The sequence below is a fragment of the Sus scrofa genome, chromosome 6 (assembly GCF_054392235.1).
Source record: "Sus scrofa isolate SSC_HxYL_T2T_F1_AM1 chromosome 6, Sscrofa_HxYL_maternal_Yorkshire_Landrace_v2.0, whole genome shotgun sequence".
In the NCBI taxonomy this organism is placed as follows: Eukaryota; Metazoa; Chordata; class Mammalia; order Artiodactyla; family Suidae; genus Sus; species Sus scrofa.
Genome location: NC_139388.1, coordinates 61,450,291 through 61,469,670, shown reverse-complemented (window position 1 = coordinate 61,469,670; position 19,380 = coordinate 61,450,291). Strand labels below are relative to the sequence as shown.

The following is a 19,380-nucleotide window of genomic DNA, read 5'->3' as shown; positions in this document are numbered from 1 at the left end:
GGGTTATCATCATTAGTTTCTTTGATCCTGAACTTGTTGGATTTGGCTAATGGATGGCCATTTACCAGTAACGATTTTAAAGGCAATTTTTGCTACTTCACAACTTGGTAAAAAACAATTTAGGGGTTCTGTGGTGGCACAAGAGGTTAAGAATCCAGCGTTGTCATGGCTGTGGCTTGGGTCACTGATGTGGCACAGGTTCGGTCCCTGGCCCTGAAATTTCCACATGCCATTTGGAAAAAAAAAAAAAAAGAATTAAATAGCTTGTACTTTCAGTTAGCTCACATGGCATTTCATATTTTTATCTTTATACAATTCCTGTGCAGAATATTTCTCTGGGTTTTTACTATAGTTTTCTTTTTCATTTATTTCATTCATGGTCAGAAAATCCACGGACGTGGACATTTCATTATATGGAGATATGTGTGGCCAATAAATATTCACATTTTGTGTGTGGGTATTTCACTCCGTATCATAGGAAACTAAGAAGATTTTAGATAAATTCTCTTTTATCTCTTAAAATCTTAAGTGGAGGGAACATCTCAGATTTACCAAGTTATGTGATGCTTGTAAAATATTACAGAGTGTGAAAGTTTCTCCTCCAAGATTTTTCTTTTTTTTAGTTATACTTGTGGCATGCAGAAGTTCCCAGGCCAGGGATCAGACCCAAGCCACAGCAGTGACAATGCCAGATCCTTAACCTGCTGAGCCACCATGGAATTCAAAATTATCTTTGAATTTTGCTTCGGAAAAAGAAGGCTCCCTTTTTTGTTTACTGGAGGTTTCAGATCCTGCAAATGTGGTTGTACCTCAGTCAGGCTGCAGTTCTGTTGGTTTCCATTTTATTCCATGCTCATGTCACAGACATTTATTTCTGACTTCAGAAAATAAAAATAAGATGAGATCCTGCTATATAGAACTGGGAACGATATCTAGTCACTTATGATGGAGCATGATGGAGAATAACGTTAGAAAAAGAATGTATATGTGTATGTGTGACTGGGTCACCTTGCTGTACAGTAGAAAATTGACAGAACACTGTAAACCAGCTATAATGGAAAAAAATAAAATATATTAAAAAATTAAAATAGGGAGTTCCCTTCATGGCTCAGTGGTTAACAAACCCAACTAGGATCCATGAGGATGCAGCTTTGATCCCTGGCCTCGCTCAGTGGGTTAAGGATCTGGGGTTGCCATGAGCTGTGGTGCAGGTTGAAGACATGGCTCAGATCCTGCATTGCTGTGGTGTAGGCTGGCAACTCCGATTGGACCCCTAAGCTGGGAACTTCCATATGCCACAAGTACAGCCTTAAAAAGCAAAGGAAAAAAAAAGCAGAAAATAAAAATAAAAAGGAATCACGTAATACAGGCATTTTTATTGTCTCCAAATACTAAAATATAAATCAGTAAAATTGGTTAGTATAATGAGATATTTTTAGAAACTAAGAATTAAAAACAACACTTTTTTTTTTCTCTAATTAAAAACAGCAGCTCCACATTCCTTTGTGGCTCAGCAGTAACAAACCTTGACTAGTATCCATGAGGACTCAGGTTCCAGCCCTGGCCTCACTCAGTGGGTTAAGGATCCGGCTTGGCTGTGAGCTGTGGTGTAGGTCACAGACAAGGCTGGTATCCCACATTGCTGTGGTTGTGATGTAGGCTGGCACCTGCAGTTCCAACTCAAGCCCTAGCCTGGGAACTTTCATATGCTGCAGGTGCCACCCTAAGAAAAAAGCCCCCCAAAAAACCCAGCAGCTCTTAATTTGTTTTCTCCATCCTGTGTTTAAAAAACACAGAATCAGCCTACAGAGGCGTCTCACCACCTCCTACCTTAAAATATATGCTCTGCCTACTGTTCCCACAGTGGGAGCTATTCCAAGGATGCAGCCTTGAAAGAATAAGGTGTTCCTAAGACCACGTGAACAGTCTACGTGACTGAACCTAGATGGACAGGTGCAGAGATGTGTTTACCCTGTGGCCGCCAAGGCAAGCTTTGTATGTAAGTTTCCTTGCTTCTTAAAACTGCCACCAATTGGAGTTCCCTGGTGGCTCAGTTGGGATAAAGATCTGGTGGTGTGCCTAGGAATGCCCACATGCCAAAGGTATGGCAAAAGGAAAAGCAAAAAACAGAAAACTACCACCTACCGATCTGGAGTGATCTGCCTCTTTCTTCTGCCTCTCCTGGCCCGGCTTTGTCAGAAAGCCAGTTTCAAATTTCACCCAGGAATCTCCAGCACTCACCAACCAGCCTGCGGGGTGCCCTCTCTCTCAGCAGCAGCACCTGGGTGTCTACACTGGGAATCTCTGCTTTAGGAAAAGGGAATGATATAAAGTGCCTAAAACACTGAGCTCAGCTCCCAACACGGACCAAGCCTTAGCAGCAAAAAGTTGTTTTTGAAACCAGGGATGATCATTAGTTAAATCCACTTCACCAGGAATCTGCCTTCACTCAGCAAGGGCGGTTTAAGTGTTGCTACAAAAGATGTGTGCGTTGCAAGTAGCAAGGAGCCTTAAGAGGACGTTTGTCTCAGCTGTTTTCCAGGAACTGGGCATCAGCCGCGTCTAGTTGCAGCTGGCAGGTTAAGGCTGGATCAGACCCAATACCCTCCCACTGGGCATGCGCGAGTGTCCACCGGGTGACCTGTCGATGTCCGAGGGCTGAAAACTCCACCCTCAGATTATGCTGAGCATCTTTTTTGTAACGTGCAAAGGCTGTAGTTTATTTACGCCTGCGCAGAACGATGATTACCGCATTTGGGGGCGGGGGCTGCACCAGCGGCACATGGAAGTTCCCAGGCTAGGGGTCAAAATGAGCTACAGCTGCCAGCCTACACCACAGCCACAGCCACACCAGATCCCAGCCACATCTGCGACCTACACCGCAGCTCACGGCAATGCCAGATCCTTAACCCACTGAGTGAGGCCAGGGATGGAGCCTGAAACCTCATGGTTCCTAGTCGGATTCATTTCCGGGGCACCACAATGGGAACTCCGTTTATTTTTTATTTTTTTTAGCACATTTTTCCAATCACTTTTTCCCCCCGTGCTTGCCACACTCCCCATGCCTACGTCTTTTTTTTTTTTTTTTTTTTTTTTTTTCCTTCAAATGCCCCAAACCCCTTTCCATTCTGGGAGGCAGATCTGAGGCTTGGTCTCCTGTCTTCTCGTGTAGCTGCCTTGTGGAGAAACCCTCTCTTTCCTGCAGACTTCAGCATCTCAGCGTTTTGGTTTGCAGTGCATCAGGCAAAAGGAACCTGGTTGGATAACACCACCACCATATTATAAATAGATTGCTAATGTTCTTAATACAATATTTAGCTATACGCTGGAAAAAATCAAATATCAAATGTATATGTATATTTTGTTCTTTTTATGGCCACACCTGTGGCATGTGGAAGTTCCCAGGCTAGGGATCAAATCAGAGCTTCACCTGTGGCCTAAGCCACAGCCACAGCAACACCATATCCAAGCCACATCTGCCACCTATTCTGCAGCTTGCGGCAATGCCAGATCCTTAATCCACTGAGCGAGGCCAGGGATCAAACCCACATCCCCACGGACACTATGTCGGGTTCTTAATCCACTGAACCTCAACAGGAACTCCTACTATATATCTTTTTTTAATAGTTACATGTATAAACAAAATTTTTTAAATATAGAAAAGGGGGAAGTTCCCTGGTGGCCCAGCAGTTAAGGAGTCAATGTTGTCACTGCTGTGGTACAGGTTTGATCCTTGGTCTGGGAACTTCCACAGGCATGGCCAAAAAAAAATAAGAAAGGGGGGAATCAAGAGGAGAGATAAATTAGGAGTTTGGGATTAACAAAAACACACTACTACATATAAAATAGATAACCAACAAGGAATTACTATAAAGCACAGAGAAATATATATAATATTTTGTAATAACCTGTAAGGGAAAAGAATCTGAAAAAAAGAATATATACCCACGTACATATGTTTGTATAATGGAATCACTGTGCTGCACCTCTGAAACTAACACAACATTGTAAATCAACTGTACTTCACTTAACCTTATGAATATTTTCTCAGGTCAGTCTCCCAAAGCAACAGAAATAAGAGCAAAAATAAATCCATGGGACCTAATCAAACTGACAAGCTTTTACACAGCAAAGGAAACCAAAAAGAAAACAAAAAGACAACTTACATAATGGGAGAAAATAAGTTTCAAATGATGCCCCTGACAAGTGCTTAATCTCTAGAATATACAAGCAACTTATACAACTCAACAGCAAAAAAGCCAATCACCCAATGGAAAAATGAGCAAAGGACCTGAATAGACTGTTCTCCAAGGAAGATATACAGATGGCCAACAAACACATGAAAAAATGCTCCACATCCCTGATTATTAGAGAAATGCAAATCAAAACTACCACGAGATACCACCTCACACCAGTCAGAATGGCCATCATTAAGAAGTCCACAAATAACAAGTGCTGGAGGGGCTGTGGAGAAAAGGGAACCCTCCTGCACTGTTGGTGGGAATGTAAGCTGGAACAGCCACTATGGAGAATAGTATGGAGGTACCTTAGAAATCTATACATAGAACTTCCACATGACCCCACAATCCCACTCCTGGACATATATCCAGACAAAACTTTCCTTAAAAAAGACACACACACCCGCATGTTCATTGCAGCACTAATCACAATAGCCGAGAGCTGGAAACAACCCAAATGCCCATCAACAAATGATTGGATTCGGAAGATGTGGTATATATACACAATGGAACACTGCTCAGCCATAAAAAATAACGACATAATGCCATTTGCGGCAACATGGATGGAATTAGAGACTCTCATACTCAGTGAAATAAGTCAGAAAGAGAAAGACAAATACCATATGATATCACTCATATCTGGTATCTAATATACAGCACAAATAAAAGTTTCCAGAGAAAAGAAAATCATGGACTTTGAGAACAGACTTGTGGTTGCCCGGGAGGGGGGGCGGGGAGTGGGTGGGATTGGGAGCTTGGGGTCAACGGATGCAAACTATTGGAATGGATTTACAATGAGATCCTGCTGTGTAGCACTGAGAACTATGTCTAGATACAATGCAGCGTGACATTGGGAGAAAAAATTATGTATACATGTATGTGTAACTGGGTCCGCATGCTGTGTTGGGGGAAATAACAATAAAAAATAAATTTAAAAAAACTATATTTCAATTCAAAATAAAACAAAAGGGAAACGGGAGTTCCCGTCGTGGCTGTGGTAACAAAACTGACCAGTATCCATGAGGAGGCAGGTTCCTTCCCTGGCCTTGCTCAATGGGTTAAAGATCCAGCGTTGCTGTGAGCTGTGGTGTAGATTGAAGACGCAACTTGGATCCCACCTCTCTGTGGCTGTGGTATAGGCGGCAGCTACAGCTCCGATTCGACCCCTAGCATGGGAATTGCCACACACTGCAGGTGCAGCCCTAAAAAGGAAAAAAAAAAAAAAATAGAAAAAGAAAAAAACCCATTCTGAAGAAAGCCATGTACTCTTATTGATTCAGGATAGAGTTTTTCCCAAAACTGAAAGAGGGAGAGGATCGGTTAGTGGAGCTTTATCTTTGTGTTTTCCCTCCCGAGAGGCAGCAATTAAAGACAGAGTGTTAAACAATCCTTAGATTCAGGTCAATAAGAAAAAACGCAGTTATCCACCTTTTGGGTAGTTCTTTCCTACTGTGTTCCTCTCATTTACTCAAACACTTCACTTTTGAACGCTCTGCTCACCCACTGTGTGGAGTTTCCTATCCACAGTGAGCATTTCTCACACCAGCAGCATGTCCAGGTATTCAAGGCAATTCTGACCTGGAGATAACGTCAGCCCCCGCAGCTTAGGGCTCATCCTACCAGACTGCCCTCGCACCCCCAACGCATCGGACGCCAATCACAAATCCAGATGATCACCTTGGTTTCTGATCCACCGGCTTTAGGTTGGAGGTTCCAAAAGCTCCCACCTTGGGTTCAATTAATTTGCCAGAGGTCACAGAACTCAGAAAAACGTTTACATTTTTCTGATGAAAATGTAATCATAAACTAGATGATTAAATGACATGATAAAGTTTATAGATGGGAGTTGCCATCGTGACCCAATGGAAACCAATCTCCCTAGCATCCATGAGGATGCAGGTTCGATCCCTGGCCTCGCTCAGGGGGTTAAGGATCTGGCATTGCTGTGAGCTGCGGTGCAGGTCACAGACACAGCTTGGATCCTGCTTTGCTGTGGCTGTGGTGTAGACCAGCAGCTACAGCTCCAATTCAACCCCTAGTCTGGAAGCTCCCTATGCTGTGGGTGCCGCCCTAAAAAGATAAAGAAAAAAAAAAAAGGTTGTAAATGAATAGCCAGGTGAAGAGACACACAGAAGCAGGAGCTTCTGTGCCCGTGGATAGGGCTTCCTTCCGTGTGCACGTCAGCCAACCTGGAGCTCATTGAACCTCTACTGATAGGGTTTTATGGAGGCTTCCTCGTTAAGGCATGATCAATTATTAATGGCATTTCCAGCCCCTCTTCCTCCTCTGGAAGATAAGGGGCAGAGCTAAAAACTTCAACCTTCTAATCATAGCTTGGTCTTTCTAGTGATCAGGCACCATCCAGGAGCCCAACTTAAGACATCTCATAGAACAAAAGATGCTCCTAGTATTCTTATCACCTAGGAAATTATACGGGTTTTACAAGCACTGTGCCAAGAAGCAGGGGCAGAGAACCGTACAGGCATTTTCAATTATCTCCTACTTTTACCAAAAAGGCATGGTTCAGGATGCTCGCTGGTCTAAAGTCATAAAGAGACAAGGTTGGCGGAAAGGGAAGTTTGCTTTTTTTCGGAGGCTGGCAACAGGAAGTGGCAGGGACTTCTGTTCAAAAGCTGACTCCTCCCACAAACAGTCAGGGGGCAAGAGCTTTAAAAGGGGAGTTTCAGGGGTGTATAGGCAAAAGAGGGGGCTGCATGTAGAAACAGCACAGGGAGCTCTGACAGCCACATGAAGTTGGTCCTGCAGTGGTCTGACCAGCATCAACTTGATAGGGGGTTTTTTTTTGTTTTTTTTTTTATTCTTTGTTGTTATTATTTTTAATAGTTATTTTCCCAATACAATTTTTTTCTACGGTACAGCATGGTGACCCAGTTACACACATATCTATACATTCTATTTTCTCACATTATCATGCTCCCTCATACGGGATTAGACATAGTGCTGAGGGCTACACAGCAGGATCTCATTGCTAATATATTCCAAAGGCAATAGTTTATATCTATTAACCCCAAGCTCAGTTAATCTTCAGTTCTAAGGTAAGTTTGTTCCACTTACTTTGAGGCAACTTCTTGGAAATGTGGCAGTTTATGTCATGGCTACACACTGGTCATCCTGTAGTTAAGTTCTTCCACCTGGTAAGGGTTTCCGTATCTACAAGACAGCTCACAGGATATGACTCCGAATATCATCTACAGCCCTTGAGGAGGAACTAAAGCTCCTGGACTTTCCTTCAGGACTAAACTCTTGTCTCTTGGAGTTGACGACTGTTTTCCTTTGCTTCTGCATTTTCTCACATTGCTGACGCAACATTTTATTTCCTTTGGCCACCTTGCAGCATGGAAAGTTCCAGGACCAGGGATGGAACCTAAGCCACTGCTGCAACCTGAGCCACAGCAGGGGCAACGCCAGATCTTCAACCCACTGCACCACCAAGGGATCTCTCTGATTCAAATTATTTTTCGAAGAAAGTTTTTCTACAGGCAAAAGGCAGGGACAGGACATGGGAGGGAAAAACCACAGGCTCCTGTGTGTTTCAATGCCGAGTCTCAAATCCCGCCCCCCCCAATGATTATCTCTGAGGGAAGGAAGCAGGCACTAGAGCTTTGAAAGCTCACCATGTGATCCCAATGTGCCCACTGAGATCCAGGTTACTTTCCTGCTCATCACACTTCCACCTAAATAGGAACCACCTGGATTTGCTGCTCAGCCCTCCCACTCCACCCACCACCACCCCCCCAGCCCCCAACCCCCAGCCCCCAACCCCTGCGCCAAGATACAGATTCCAGAGGGCTCGCTTGTGCCTGAGAATTTGTACTGCTTACAAGCTACATGTATTACAGTCCCTCGAGGCCAGGCAGGTTCACTCCAGATTCAGGCAACCTGAAAAGGAGCCCAGGCGTTGCAGGTAGGTTGGACATCCTTTTGCTTGGCCCCAAAAGCAGCGGCGGTGGCGGAGGCGTGTAAAGTCCCCACCGCCTTTGATACTGGCACACACAAAGCCCGCTCTCTGCCAAGACACCGCCTGAGGGGGACCTCATCATATCCCACTGCGCAGGCACACGCGAAGTCACTCTTACCTGACGATTGCCCCGCATCCCTCACCTGAGCAATGAGGCGACGAGGAGGAACGAGCCTGGGTCACTCCACTGTCCCCACAACCCAGGTCCCTGCATTGCACTGTCTGTACCAAGGTCCCCTTTACTCGGGGCAGTACAACTGGATGAAGACAAAGAAAATGGGTGCTCACTTTGGCGGCATCCACACCAAAACGGGAAGGACACAGAGAAGCTCATCAGCATGGCCCCACACAAGGGCGACACGTAAACTCGTGACACGTTCCGTCCTTTAAGAAAAAGACGAAAGAAAGAAAGAAAGACAACCAAATGGAGAGGATAAGGAAAAATCAAAACACGGGCCACCTATGCTCTATTTCAGAGAATTTTATTCATACAGAAGAAATCCATCAAACACGACGCTGCAAAGGTTTGGAAAGGCGATGAAACCATCTCCCATTAACCAAGGTGAAGACCGTTTCCACCGAAACTTCCTCACACTCAAAAATTCTACCCTCGGGAAAGGGCATCGGTTAAAAGGTACAGAGAGTTTCCGGAATCATGAGTAAGTCTTTGGCTCGGTTACCCAAATTTCAGTCGCTCACCCACACAGACGAATTTCATAGCTTTCTATCGACATTAGAATATAACACATGTTCTTTGCTCTGATTCGGTTTCCTACATACCTAACTTACAAAGGATGCTCTAGAACCAGTTCACAAGCTTCCACTGGAAACACAACATAAAGGTCCAAAATTTGAAGGCGGCATCTGTCCCTCAGTCCTCAATATTATGTGGAGTTCCGGCTTTGCCGTCGGTACCACGTGGGCAAGTGCTGATTCCCTGGACACACCTGCTCCTCCGTCCTTCTAATCCTCAGTCTTTCAGTCGCATCCCAATCAGCTGAGATGGGAGGCCAGGGCACCTCTCCACGGGGGGCGGAGGAGGGGGTTCCACACAGTCACAAGGGGGAAGAGGAGCCCAGGAAGTCTTAGAGACGACACTTCCTGGGACTGCAGAACCTGGGCCTCAGGCTCCGCTGGGATGGGGACTCCCACCAAAAGGCAGATGTCTTGAGAGGAGGGAAGGGGGGACCATTGAGATTCGGAGCTCTGGCACCCCTCGTCCCATCTCAGGAACACAGCCCTCTCCGCCTGGCAAGGTGGGTCCCGGTGCTGTCTTGAGAGACTACATAGGGCAGGATCCGGTCCTACTCGGTTTCTTGGCCAGTGTCTGTCCCGTGAGAACGGGGCTGGGGGCAGATCTCTTCCTGGACGTCCCGACAGGCATCGGCCGCGTGGGTTGCTACGGGAGAAGGAAGCTCATTGAGACACGGCAGGACTCAGAATCATCAGCCTGTGTGCAGGACAGGACTGACCATTTCCACCATCTCATCATGGAAAACAGGAAATCATAAGCCGCTTAGAACTGAGGGCAACCAGCAGGGAGATATCACAGGGGGAACGTGACAAATACACACCAGGATCGTTTTCTGCATCAGGAGGAAGAGGATCCACCAAGGGAGATAGAAAACACGTGCAATGTTAACTTTCCCAGAAAAAGACAGGCAAGTGGTCTCTAGACCCTGGCAGAGATACTGACCTCCGAGGTGGCCAAGGGAAAATATGACAATACCAATCTGATGTGACAATGAAAACGTGCCTCCTAGCGTCTATGGTCAAGGTCAAGGGTAAAATCATTGGCCCATGCCATGTGGAGAATGCCAACAGCAAGTACACTGTTGAGGGCAGTTGGGAGTGTTTACAAGGGCAAAGGCCTCTTGGCTTGACCTAAAGTCAGACAGGGCAACTGATAAAACCCTTCGGGCATGCCCTGAAATGCCTCCACGAGCATTTGCTGGCCTACTTGCAAAAAAAAAAAAAAAAACACAGGGGGGAAAGTCTAAATCAAGAAACTGGACTATGACAAAGAGAGACATAAACCAGGACTTCCAGAGGCCAGCCTGGGTTGAACACCAGCCTGCACACAGAGGGGCAGAGAAGGGCAGCAGACTGGGCATGTGGAAGAGGAACAGAGAAGAGGACCCGGCGGAAGGCTCACCCTCAGAAAGGCACACAATTCCTCGGGCTCATGCCACGGTCTGTGCTTCTTCTCTTGGGGTCTCTTGGGAAAGGGCCGTGGCAGAGGATTTCTCTCCCGCTCCTCCTGCCTGCAGAACAGTTCAAGGTAAGTGGCTGCATGTCCCCACCGTCCTGCCCTCACCAGGGACCAGGAACCAAGACCCCTCCTGGAGCCCAGTCCAGGGGAGGAGCCAGGCATCCAAGGGCCTGTGCCCTTTGCAAAGGGAAGCCCCTCCTTTGCTCCACAGGCAGCCCCCACGTCCCGCGAGCTCTCCCCGCCCCCACGGCCTTAACGGGCTTTCATCTTGAACTACTCTCCTAGAGACTGGGGGGGCCCTCTGCCTGCCATGGGCCTTCTCCCACGGTCATTCCTGGCCCTGCCCCCCTCGTGATTCTCAGGACTAGAAGGAGCCCTGCCTGCACCTGGGATGTCGGTAGAGGAAGCGTGCAGGGGACAAGGCCAGCTCCCTCGGTCCCACTGCCCCCGAATCGTCCTGACCCTGCCATGCCTCACCTTGGTCCTGGTTCCTTCTTTCTGTCAGTCTTGCTAAAGGGCCCCAGAGTCTGCAGGGCCAGGGGGTTCCTGGGTTCCAGATTCTCCTTCTCCTTGGAGCCCAACAGCGGGGGAGCAGAGGCTCGGCTCCAGCACTTCACCGGGCACCACTTGCTCATGGCCACGTGCCCAAAGGCGCCACAGTTCCTGCACTTCACCTGTGGGCAGAGGAGGTAGGTGGTCAGTGGATCAGCAGAAATCACGGATGACTCCCCAAGGCCATGCAATCGACCCCAGAACAACCTGGGTAGGGCCTGGGCAGGGCCACTTATGCTCAGATGGTTTTCATAAACACAGACCATCCCTGTCCTGCCCCAGGCAAAGTCCTTTGAATCCCTGGGTGGGGGACCCTGGGTCCAAAGCCCAGAGGGCTGACTCCACAGTCATACACGATTCTCCAACTGTCTGGGGTTTGTGGCCCCTCGTCTCTGCATTGTTTCAGGGCCAACTGCCTAAGGGCAGGTTTTTTGTTTTGTGTGTTTCTTGTGCCACGCCCATGGCACGTGGAAGTTCCCAGGCCAGGGATCCAACCCGTGCCACTGTTGCAACTGATGCCACAGCTATGGCAATGCCAGATACTTAACCCACTGAGCAGGGAACTTCCAAGCGCCAATTTTTTTAAATTAGGCTTAATGAAGTATAGTTGATTGACCTACAAGGTCGTGTTAATTTCTGCTCTACAGCAAAGTGATTCAGCCCTCCATCCACATGTGCTTCTGAAGAGCAGATTTTCGAGGCTGGATATTGGTTTGCACGAGAGGACACGACCACAGCTGCCAGGACATTCAAGACGCTACGGTGTTCCTGTTGCATTTGGAGCGGATAAGCAAGGAGGTCCTGCTGCAGAGCACAGGAAACTCTATCCAGTCACTTGTGATGGGACACGATGGAGGATAAGGTGAGAAGAGACATATGCATAACTGTGTACATATGTGCGTAACTGGGTCACTTTGCGGTACAGCAGAAACAGAGTTCTGCAAATCAACTATAATACAAATTTTTTTAGAAAAGATATGATGGTGTTTTCCACAGACCATTTTAGAGAGAGACCAAGGAGAAAAGAGTGTAATGTGTCCGAAGGGGATGAACATGAACTGTATTTGTGGAAGGGACAGATGCCAAGCTGGCCTTGACACGAAGCAGGGAGCAAGACAGCTCCTCCAAGGTCTGCTGGGCCCATCAGCCAGGTGAGGATACTGCACACCAGGCCAGCCTTGGATAAGTAATTACACCTGAGTCAGCAGACAGGCCTTTCCATGGTAACGACCACTCCCTGGGATCCCTGCAGACACCCCGGTTCTTGAAATAGCCCAGCTGCCACATACCTGGGCCTCCTTCTCTTTGGAGGGGAGGGTCCTCTGCCCCCCTGGTTCCCTCTGTAGCATCTGCACCTGCGCGGCCACAGGGGGCCTTTGCGGCAGACAGTGATGGGGGTGGTCTTTGATCCGCCGCATGTCCTTGGGCTTCTGGTCACGCTTCTTTGGGAACTGACTGTTGGGTTGTCTGGTCACAAGAAAAAGAAAGACAACAGCGTGTGTAGACCCAGAGACAGAAGCCCATCGTACCTCTACTTCCCCGAGTGGGTGAGGAAGGGGCTCGCTGCCCTCTAGGTCACACCCACTACGACTTGGTCCCCTCAGGAACCCATGTCCCAGTCGGTGAAATGTGTCATCTTTCCCCATCAGTCCTTCCTCCCAGAATAGGACGCTGCCTGAGAAGAGACCCCTGGATGAACACAGGGTGAAATTCGATTTGCAACCTTGTACATGGAGACTTGGCTATGGCCAGGGGCATCGTACTGATGCTCCCTGAGACAGGCAGTGTCCCTTGGACCCACGTTTGGGGTTTTGGGCCAGGCACCCCCTCCAACACTTAATCATCTACCAAATTTATTAAAGCCAAATCATAGGCAATCAACACCTGAGGATGTTTTTCCCACACATTTCCAGAGTGTACACAATGTTCACAGAAGAACTTCTTGGAAAACCCACCAGTTCTTCTGACAAGACTTTGCAAAGATTTGCTACTTCAGCTAAGGAGCATCTGTGAAATTGCAGCCATGACTGCATAACCACCTGCCAGTGTTCAGCAGAGGCTTAGCACAAAGCCATAGACACGAGGAATCTGAGGACACCAGTGTAAGCCCACATGTTCATGCAAATTCACACCAGGCAGCTCACCACCTAAAGCCTGTGTTGGGCTGAGGGACACTCAAGTCAAAAGTCTGCAGATGCATTTCAGGCAGAAATCTACAGCCCACCCCTGTGCCCGGTTGGAAGGCCTGCAGCCTCTACCCCATTTCCATGCCTAACGTTCTGTTCTGTTCTGTTCTTTTCTTTATGGTCCCACCCTCTGCATATGAAGGTTCCTGGGCCAGGGATGGAATGAGAGCTCTAGCTGGGGACCTATGCTGCACCTGCCACATCAGCAGATCCTTTAACCCACTGCACTAGGCCGGGGATCCAACCCTCACCTCCACCCTGACCTGAGCTGCTGCAGGCAGGCTCTTAGTCCACCGCACCACAGCGGGAACTCCCACTGCGTGACCTTGGACTGACCTCCCATCCTGGCCTCCAGGTCTCTGTGAAGCGCTGCGAGGCTTGTGGGCTGAAGGCGGACATTTCTTCTGAGGGACACAGCGGGCCGTTGGATCCTCCCCGGGCCGCAGGGGAAACCGCAGCAGGACCTCCACAGAGGCATCCACTACCCACTTCTCCGTCATCAAGTTGATCTGATGGAGACAAAAAAGAATCACGATAGCACCACCCTTGTGCCCACAGGAAGAAATCTTGCGATCACAGAGAGAAAGAAACCTCCCAGGGCCTTTTTCCTGTTTCTTTCTCATTGTTGTCACCCCTGGGAGAACCTGCCTTAGCAGCAGCCTGGTGGAGGGCAAAGGGGTCCACTTCATTCCTCCACGTCTCCCTGCCCAACCTCACATCCCCCATACTCACATCACGTTGCGGAATCCCGACCTGCCTTAAGAACTCTTTGCCCTGTTCAATGGACAGCGTGCGGGGATCCATCAGGCCGGTCCTGTCCCAGGGGTTCGCTTTCTCTGTGAAGAGAAGATGAAACCATTGAGTTGGGGACATCCCGGGAATCCCCCACACACAGGATGCTCAAGCCTCACCCCTCTTCTGCCCACCTTCTTACCTGCCACCTCTTATGCAAACTACTGTGTGCGTGTTCTTCTACTGGGAACACAGCACCACTTAATGAAGAATAATGGGATTCACTTTTTTAAAGTTTCTCCACTAGGTCCATGAAAATTCAATGAACAATCAAGCCAAGAGGGAAAAAAAAAGAATTTGTTTTTTTTTTTTGCCTTGCCCATGACATGTAGAAGATCCCCCGGCCAGGAATCGAACCCAAGCCACAGCACCGACTACACCAGATGCTCAACCCAATACACCCAAAGGAAATTTCAAAAAAGGATAATTTATTCAAGTCAAACTGAGGGTTATAAAGCCAGGAGACAGACTCATAGAAGCTCTGAGAAAAGTTCCACTGGTCAGGAGTTGGCGATGCAGTTTTATGCATTTTCAAGACAATGGATTGTGCATCCCATCGACAGGTGAACATTCTACTGACATCTCATCCAAGATATTTTGGTCAGGGATGCATGGACAGAGGGAACCTTGAGGTCTACCCACCCCAAGAGCATGGAGAAAAAGAAGTATTACTCTTAAAAATTGCGACGCTACTCTCTGAAGACAGGGACCATTTTTCTCAACTTTGGTTATATCCTCCTGTCCTGCAGGGGTCTGCTTCCCCTGTAACGTGGACCCACACTGAACCCTGGGAAAGACCCACCCCCTGCACAGGGGGGACAGGGGGAGGTATAGTATGTGTCTTTCAATTCTTTTTTTGCCACAGCCATGGCATAAGGAAGTTCCCCGGCCAGGGATCCAAGCCATGCCACAGCAGTCACAACCTGGAAGCCTTAACCTGCGAGGCCACCAGAGGAAATCCCTGTGTTTCATTCTGACTTAGCTTGATGCTCTTGCCATAGAGAAATTTATGATTTTTCCCGTCTCCTGCTTCACACATTGTATTTGAACCCAGTCCTAACTTAGAAGCAGGATAAAACCTGGGTTCTGGAGAAATTCCTTCTCTAAGTGGACACCTTAAAAACAAGCAAAATTTCTCCAAAGTGTTCATTAAGAAACTGGAGACAGGAAAAAAAAAGAAAGAAAAGGTAGAATTGGTTAACTAAAAATTCAGTAGGATCTATTGGGAATTCCAACAGAATGTAACAGGAAAATATCTTAGTTGACAGGCCGTCATAAAGAGTAAATACGATTGGGAGTCCCCTGGTGGTTCAACAAGTTAAGGATGCAGCACTGTCACTGCTGTGGCTCAGCTCACTGCTGTGCTGAGGGGTCAATCCCTGCCCAGGAAATCCCAAAGGCCATGAGCAAAACCCCACCCCCACCTCCCAAAAAAGAGGGAAATAAAATGTATCAGAATGGATTCTATTAAGAAAAAGAGAAGCTATCTTGCCCTAGAAACAGGAAAGCAAGGGTCAGGGCAGGCTGGATCTGACCTTGGGGCTGCTATATTTGAAGGTCAAGAATAAAGGATGTTTTCCTCTTCAGATTTTTTTTTTTTTTGTCTTTTTGTCTTTTCTAGGGCCCCTCCCAGGGCATATGGAGGTTCCCAGGCGAGGGGCTGAATTGGAGCTGTATCCACCAGCCTACGCTAGAGCCACAACAATGGGGGATCCGAGCCACATCTGCAACCTACAGCACAGCTCATGGCAACGCCGGATCCTTAACCCACTGAGCAAGGCCAGGGACCAAACCCGCAACCTCATGGTTCCTAGTCGGATTTGTTAACCACTGCACCACGACGGGAACTCCTCCTCTTCAGATTTGAAGTGACCCAAATCAAGCAGTGAGGAAGACTTTCCCGGCCACACATTAAGGGAGAATAGCTCTGGCCTCCACATGGCACTGGCAGCTTCACACCTGAGGGGCTGCTCTGGTTTTCTTACACGGTTAGGGTTGGGGTCCTGAATTTCGACCAGCTCCAAACAAGATCTCGTGAACACACCAGGATAAACGGTGAATGAATAAATCACCTACAGTTTTTAAAAGCCCTTTGGTCAAAGACAGCAGGGCTCCGCAAGTTTCACCTACCACCCCACACACATCAGGGGCTGGGGGCCACTCTTTGGAAATGCTGACTCTCATATCAAATGAACGCTTTGGAAATACTTTGCAAATCAGGCTCTGGGCTAAGACCTTCTATTAAATAACTAATTAGGACAGGCCTCCACCCCTACAAACACCCACAAATGGCCCTCTGTCGGTGTTTCCCACTGTCTGCGGTCTTTGATGGTACACGGAGGCCCTAAGCAGTAATGAAAACCAACCTGTGTGGTGCTTGTCTGTCCAGAGCTGCTCCGATATCTGGAGACTGGAGGTAAGAGGCCGGTAGACCGTAGACCGAGGGGTTACCAGGCTGACTGAAGATTCCTTCTCCTGCTGGGCTTTATATAGTCTCAGAGGGACCCCTGGGAACTTCCGTCCTGCTAACCTCATCATCTCATCACGTGGGATCCAATCAACACGACCCCGATTGGATCAAACGCTTAATTGGATGTTTACTGTCCCTTCACACACACACACACACACACACACACACACACACACACACACACACACACACACACACGACACCTCCTCAAGGTGGGAGGTCTCTCGTCTGGGGATGGCAGGAGCATCTCTCAAAGCGGCTGGACAGCAGACTTCAGCTGAACCCCAAGGAGCTAGACCAGGGAACCCACAGTGCTGGGAGAGAGGTGTTGGCACTGGGGAAATCTGACACGCACGCCTCTCTGAGGTTTGAACGGAGGAAGAGCCCTGGGGACAGATGCCCTGGCCCGTTCTTCTGAGGGAGCACTGCAATGCACTGAGAGACGCCATGTCCTTGCTGTGCCTGCGTGTGCAAGCATGCGGTTTCTGACGTGTGCGTGTATATCTGTGTGTGACTGTACAGGAACGCGTGCCTGTGTGGTCGAAGGTGGCTCTAATCCCAGACGTGCAAACTGAAAGGCACTGGGAAAACCAGAAGTCATGTGGGAGTCACTGGGGAGCATGTGACTATGAACTCGGTATCAAATGATAGTTTTTTTACTTCTGATATAATTTCATGTTAAAACCCCAGGAGTCTCTTATTGTCTTTTATACCCTTAAATAAGTGCGTGCTGGGTATGCCCTGGTGGCTCAGTAAGTTGAGGATCCAGCATTGGCACTACTGGGGCTCTGGGTGGCAGCTGGGGTGCCCGTGCCATCCCCAGCCCAAGAACCTCCACATGCCACCGATAAGGCCTAACTAACTAAATAAATTCTTCTTAGAACGGATTTCAGAGCTCCCAACTTCTCTATTCGACAAATACATACCCCTACGACTGCCATGAAAGTGTATCGGCTCTATTTCCCACCCAACCCCCACCAACCCCCACCCAAAGAACTTGGAAGGCATGATCCAAACGGAGAGAACACTGGTCATCTGGAAGGGCTCTTCAAGGGAAACACAGATTCGCTGGCTTTTCCCGGGGGAGGGGGGGTCCCCTCCTCTAATCCCATCAGACCCAGCCCTCAGCTCACGCCAGCTCAGGCTGGGATCCCTGACGGGAAGGTGCGGGAAGATGCAATCCAATCAGCCAATCAGAGCAAGGCACGCCCCCTCAGCCTCTTAGAAAAGGCCAGTTCCTCCCCTCCCATGGACACTTCTGACTCAGGACCTGTCTGAGAGAGGGCCTCTCCTTTGGGCTCCGAGATGGAAGCGGCAGCTGAAGACCTCCAGCCCCACAGCCCCTCCATCCAACAGCCCACTGACCAGCCCCCCACCCAGCCGACCTCTGGTGAGGAAAGGGGCTCCGAGGTGGAAGAGACACTTTCCCCCGACAAAGACCACACAGTCTCTTCCCCGTTAAGGCAGAGCCAGGCCCAAACGCCAGGTAGGGACCTGGGCTCTTTGTCTGGATGCTGGGAGGAGAGGTGGAAGCAGGGACACCTTTTCTTTGTGTCTTGTTTGGGCTTTAAGTCGGGATCGGTGATAAGGGCGATCACTCAGCCCTGCGGGCCCTTTGATCACAGTAGTAATGAACCCCCCCCCCAGCCCGTGGCGCCAGTTCACACTGGCCGTGGCCCACTGGCCTCGGGTGACGCAATTGCCCTCAAATGCGAGTTAGGAGTGGACTAGAGCCCTCTGTGTGCCTCGAGGCGGCCAGTCATCTCATTCCCTCTTTCTCTCCAGGGTCGGCGCCCAAGACCAACCACGAGGACAATTCCAAGGACCCTGAGCCAGAAGGAGCAACCAGCTGCCTTGAATCGTCAGGTAAGATTTCATTCTCTGGGGAACAGGGACAGGCTTGCCCACAGTCCCCCTGCGCAGGGAACTGGGTGAGCCTGGGCAGCCAGGCCCAGCACATCCCACACTCTAGGATGTGCAGTTCCGAAAGGCGCTTTGGTTGCCATCTGGACTCCAAAGAGAGCCCCGGGAGAGACGGGGCTTCCAGGCTGCCTGTGGCAGCCACTTCCTCAAACTCCCCCTTTCTCCACAGGTTCAGACTGCTGCTCCAGTCCAGAGAGGTCCTGGAAGAGGAAGAGCAAGTCCAGGGACCGCACCTGCGATGGAACAGGTAGGATCTTGTTTGGGGTCCCCAGGTGCACAAAGAAAAGGCAGGTAACCTTCCCAGTGCGTGGGCACCGGGAGGGCTGCCAACGGCTGAAGCCATGTGGAGACTCCAGGACCCAGGGAGGACGGACGGGAGGGCCCAGGATGGGGCTGGCATCGCCTCCATCTAATAAGGTAGAGGGGGCGGGGCGGGAACAGGAGGTAGGTGGGGCTTATCGGAAGGCACAGGGTGAGATCCTGGGAGCGGGGCATCCATGCCCTGGCTGTGGCAGGGCTCTCACCCACGTGCTCTGTCCGCAGGGGCCTCTCCAGATGAGTGCAGTGTGTCTTTGGAGAAGGAGAGAGAGAAGGTCCTTGCCGAGGGCCACAGCAGCGAGAGTGAAAAGACCCGGGACGCCAGCCCCAGGAGGTCCCCGGAGAGGCACCCTGGGGGCGGCAAGCGGCCCAGATCCAGGTCCCCAGGAGACCAGCCCCCTCCACTTCGCAAACACCTCGTGACCTCCCTGCGCACCATGTCCGAGGCCATTTGTCAGAACATGCTGCAGGTGTACCACCAGCAGGGACATTCGCCCCCGACCCGGGAGCAGCTGGCCCAGCTCCGGGGGCCCCTGTTCGCGGCCGTGCACACCTTCTACGCCATGGCCAACCAGGCGGCCTATGTCTTCCCCGCTGACAGCTGGCTCGTCCCAACCCCACTGCCAGAGCCCCAGGGTCCAGCTAAGGATGGAGGGGAAGCTCAGGGCTGCAAGGACAGTCCATCTCGGCCCCAGACAGCCTGTCAGTGA

At 49.5% G+C, this 19,380-nt stretch overlaps 2 protein-coding genes and 1 non-coding gene across 3 annotated transcripts; 2 read left to right on the top strand and 1 right to left on the bottom strand.

The window, feature by feature from the left end:
• Positions 1 to 8,497: 8,497 nt before the first annotated feature.
• LOC146402440 (U6 spliceosomal RNA) lies at positions 8,498 to 8,606 on the top strand. Its single transcript, XR_014808698.1, has one exon. It is a non-coding gene; the product is annotated as a U6 spliceosomal RNA (small nuclear RNA).
• A 793-nt stretch (positions 8,607 to 9,399) lies between these two features.
• On the bottom strand, positions 9,400 to 14,040 carry LOC110261303 (protein FAM90A27P-like). Its single transcript, XM_021097281.2, has 6 exons — positions 13,900 to 14,040; positions 13,504 to 13,676; positions 12,271 to 12,448; positions 10,907 to 11,103; positions 10,373 to 10,481; positions 9,400 to 9,616 (listed from the first exon to the last, which is right to left on the bottom strand). The coding sequence occupies exons 1-6, from the start codon at positions 14,038 to 14,040 to the stop codon at positions 9,500 to 9,502; spliced, it is 915 nt and encodes a 304-aa protein (XP_020952940.2). The 3' UTR covers positions 9,400 to 9,499.
• A 3,694-nt stretch (positions 14,041 to 17,734) lies between these two features.
• On the top strand, positions 17,735 to 19,380 carry LOC110261367 (protein FRG2-like). Its single transcript, XM_084965681.1, has 4 exons — positions 17,735 to 17,915; positions 18,215 to 18,295; positions 18,522 to 18,599; positions 18,896 to 19,380. The coding sequence occupies exons 1-4, from the start codon at positions 17,735 to 17,737 to the stop codon at positions 19,378 to 19,380; spliced, it is 825 nt and encodes a 274-aa protein (XP_084821807.1).

What these genes read in the sequence shown, in the direction of transcription:
- LOC110261303 (XM_021097281.2), bottom strand. Translation starts at nt 14,040, where the DNA reads ATGTCCCCAACTCAATGGTTTCATCTTCTCTTCACAGAGAAAGCGAAC. An exon ending in TCGGGATTCCGCAACGTGAT is followed by an intron (nt 13,677 to 13,899) that starts GTGAGTATGGGG and finishes TGTCTCCATCAG; the next exon opens with ATCAACTTGATGACGGAGAA. An exon ending in AATTGTGTGCCTTTCTGAGG is followed by an intron (nt 9,617 to 10,372) that starts GTGAGCCTTCCG and finishes CTTCTCCCGTAG; the next exon opens with CAACCCACGCGGCCGATGCC.
- LOC110261367 (XM_084965681.1), top strand. Translation starts at nt 17,735, where the DNA reads ATGGAAGCGGCAGCTGAAGACCTCCAGCCCCACAGCCCCTCCATCCAA. An exon ending in GAGCCAGGCCCAAACGCCAG is followed by an intron (nt 17,916 to 18,214) that starts GTAGGGACCTGG and finishes CTTTCTCTCCAG; the next exon opens with GGTCGGCGCCCAAGACCAAC. An exon ending in CAGCTGCCTTGAATCGTCAG is followed by an intron (nt 18,296 to 18,521) that starts GTAAGATTTCAT and finishes CTTTCTCCACAG; the next exon opens with GTTCAGACTGCTGCTCCAGT.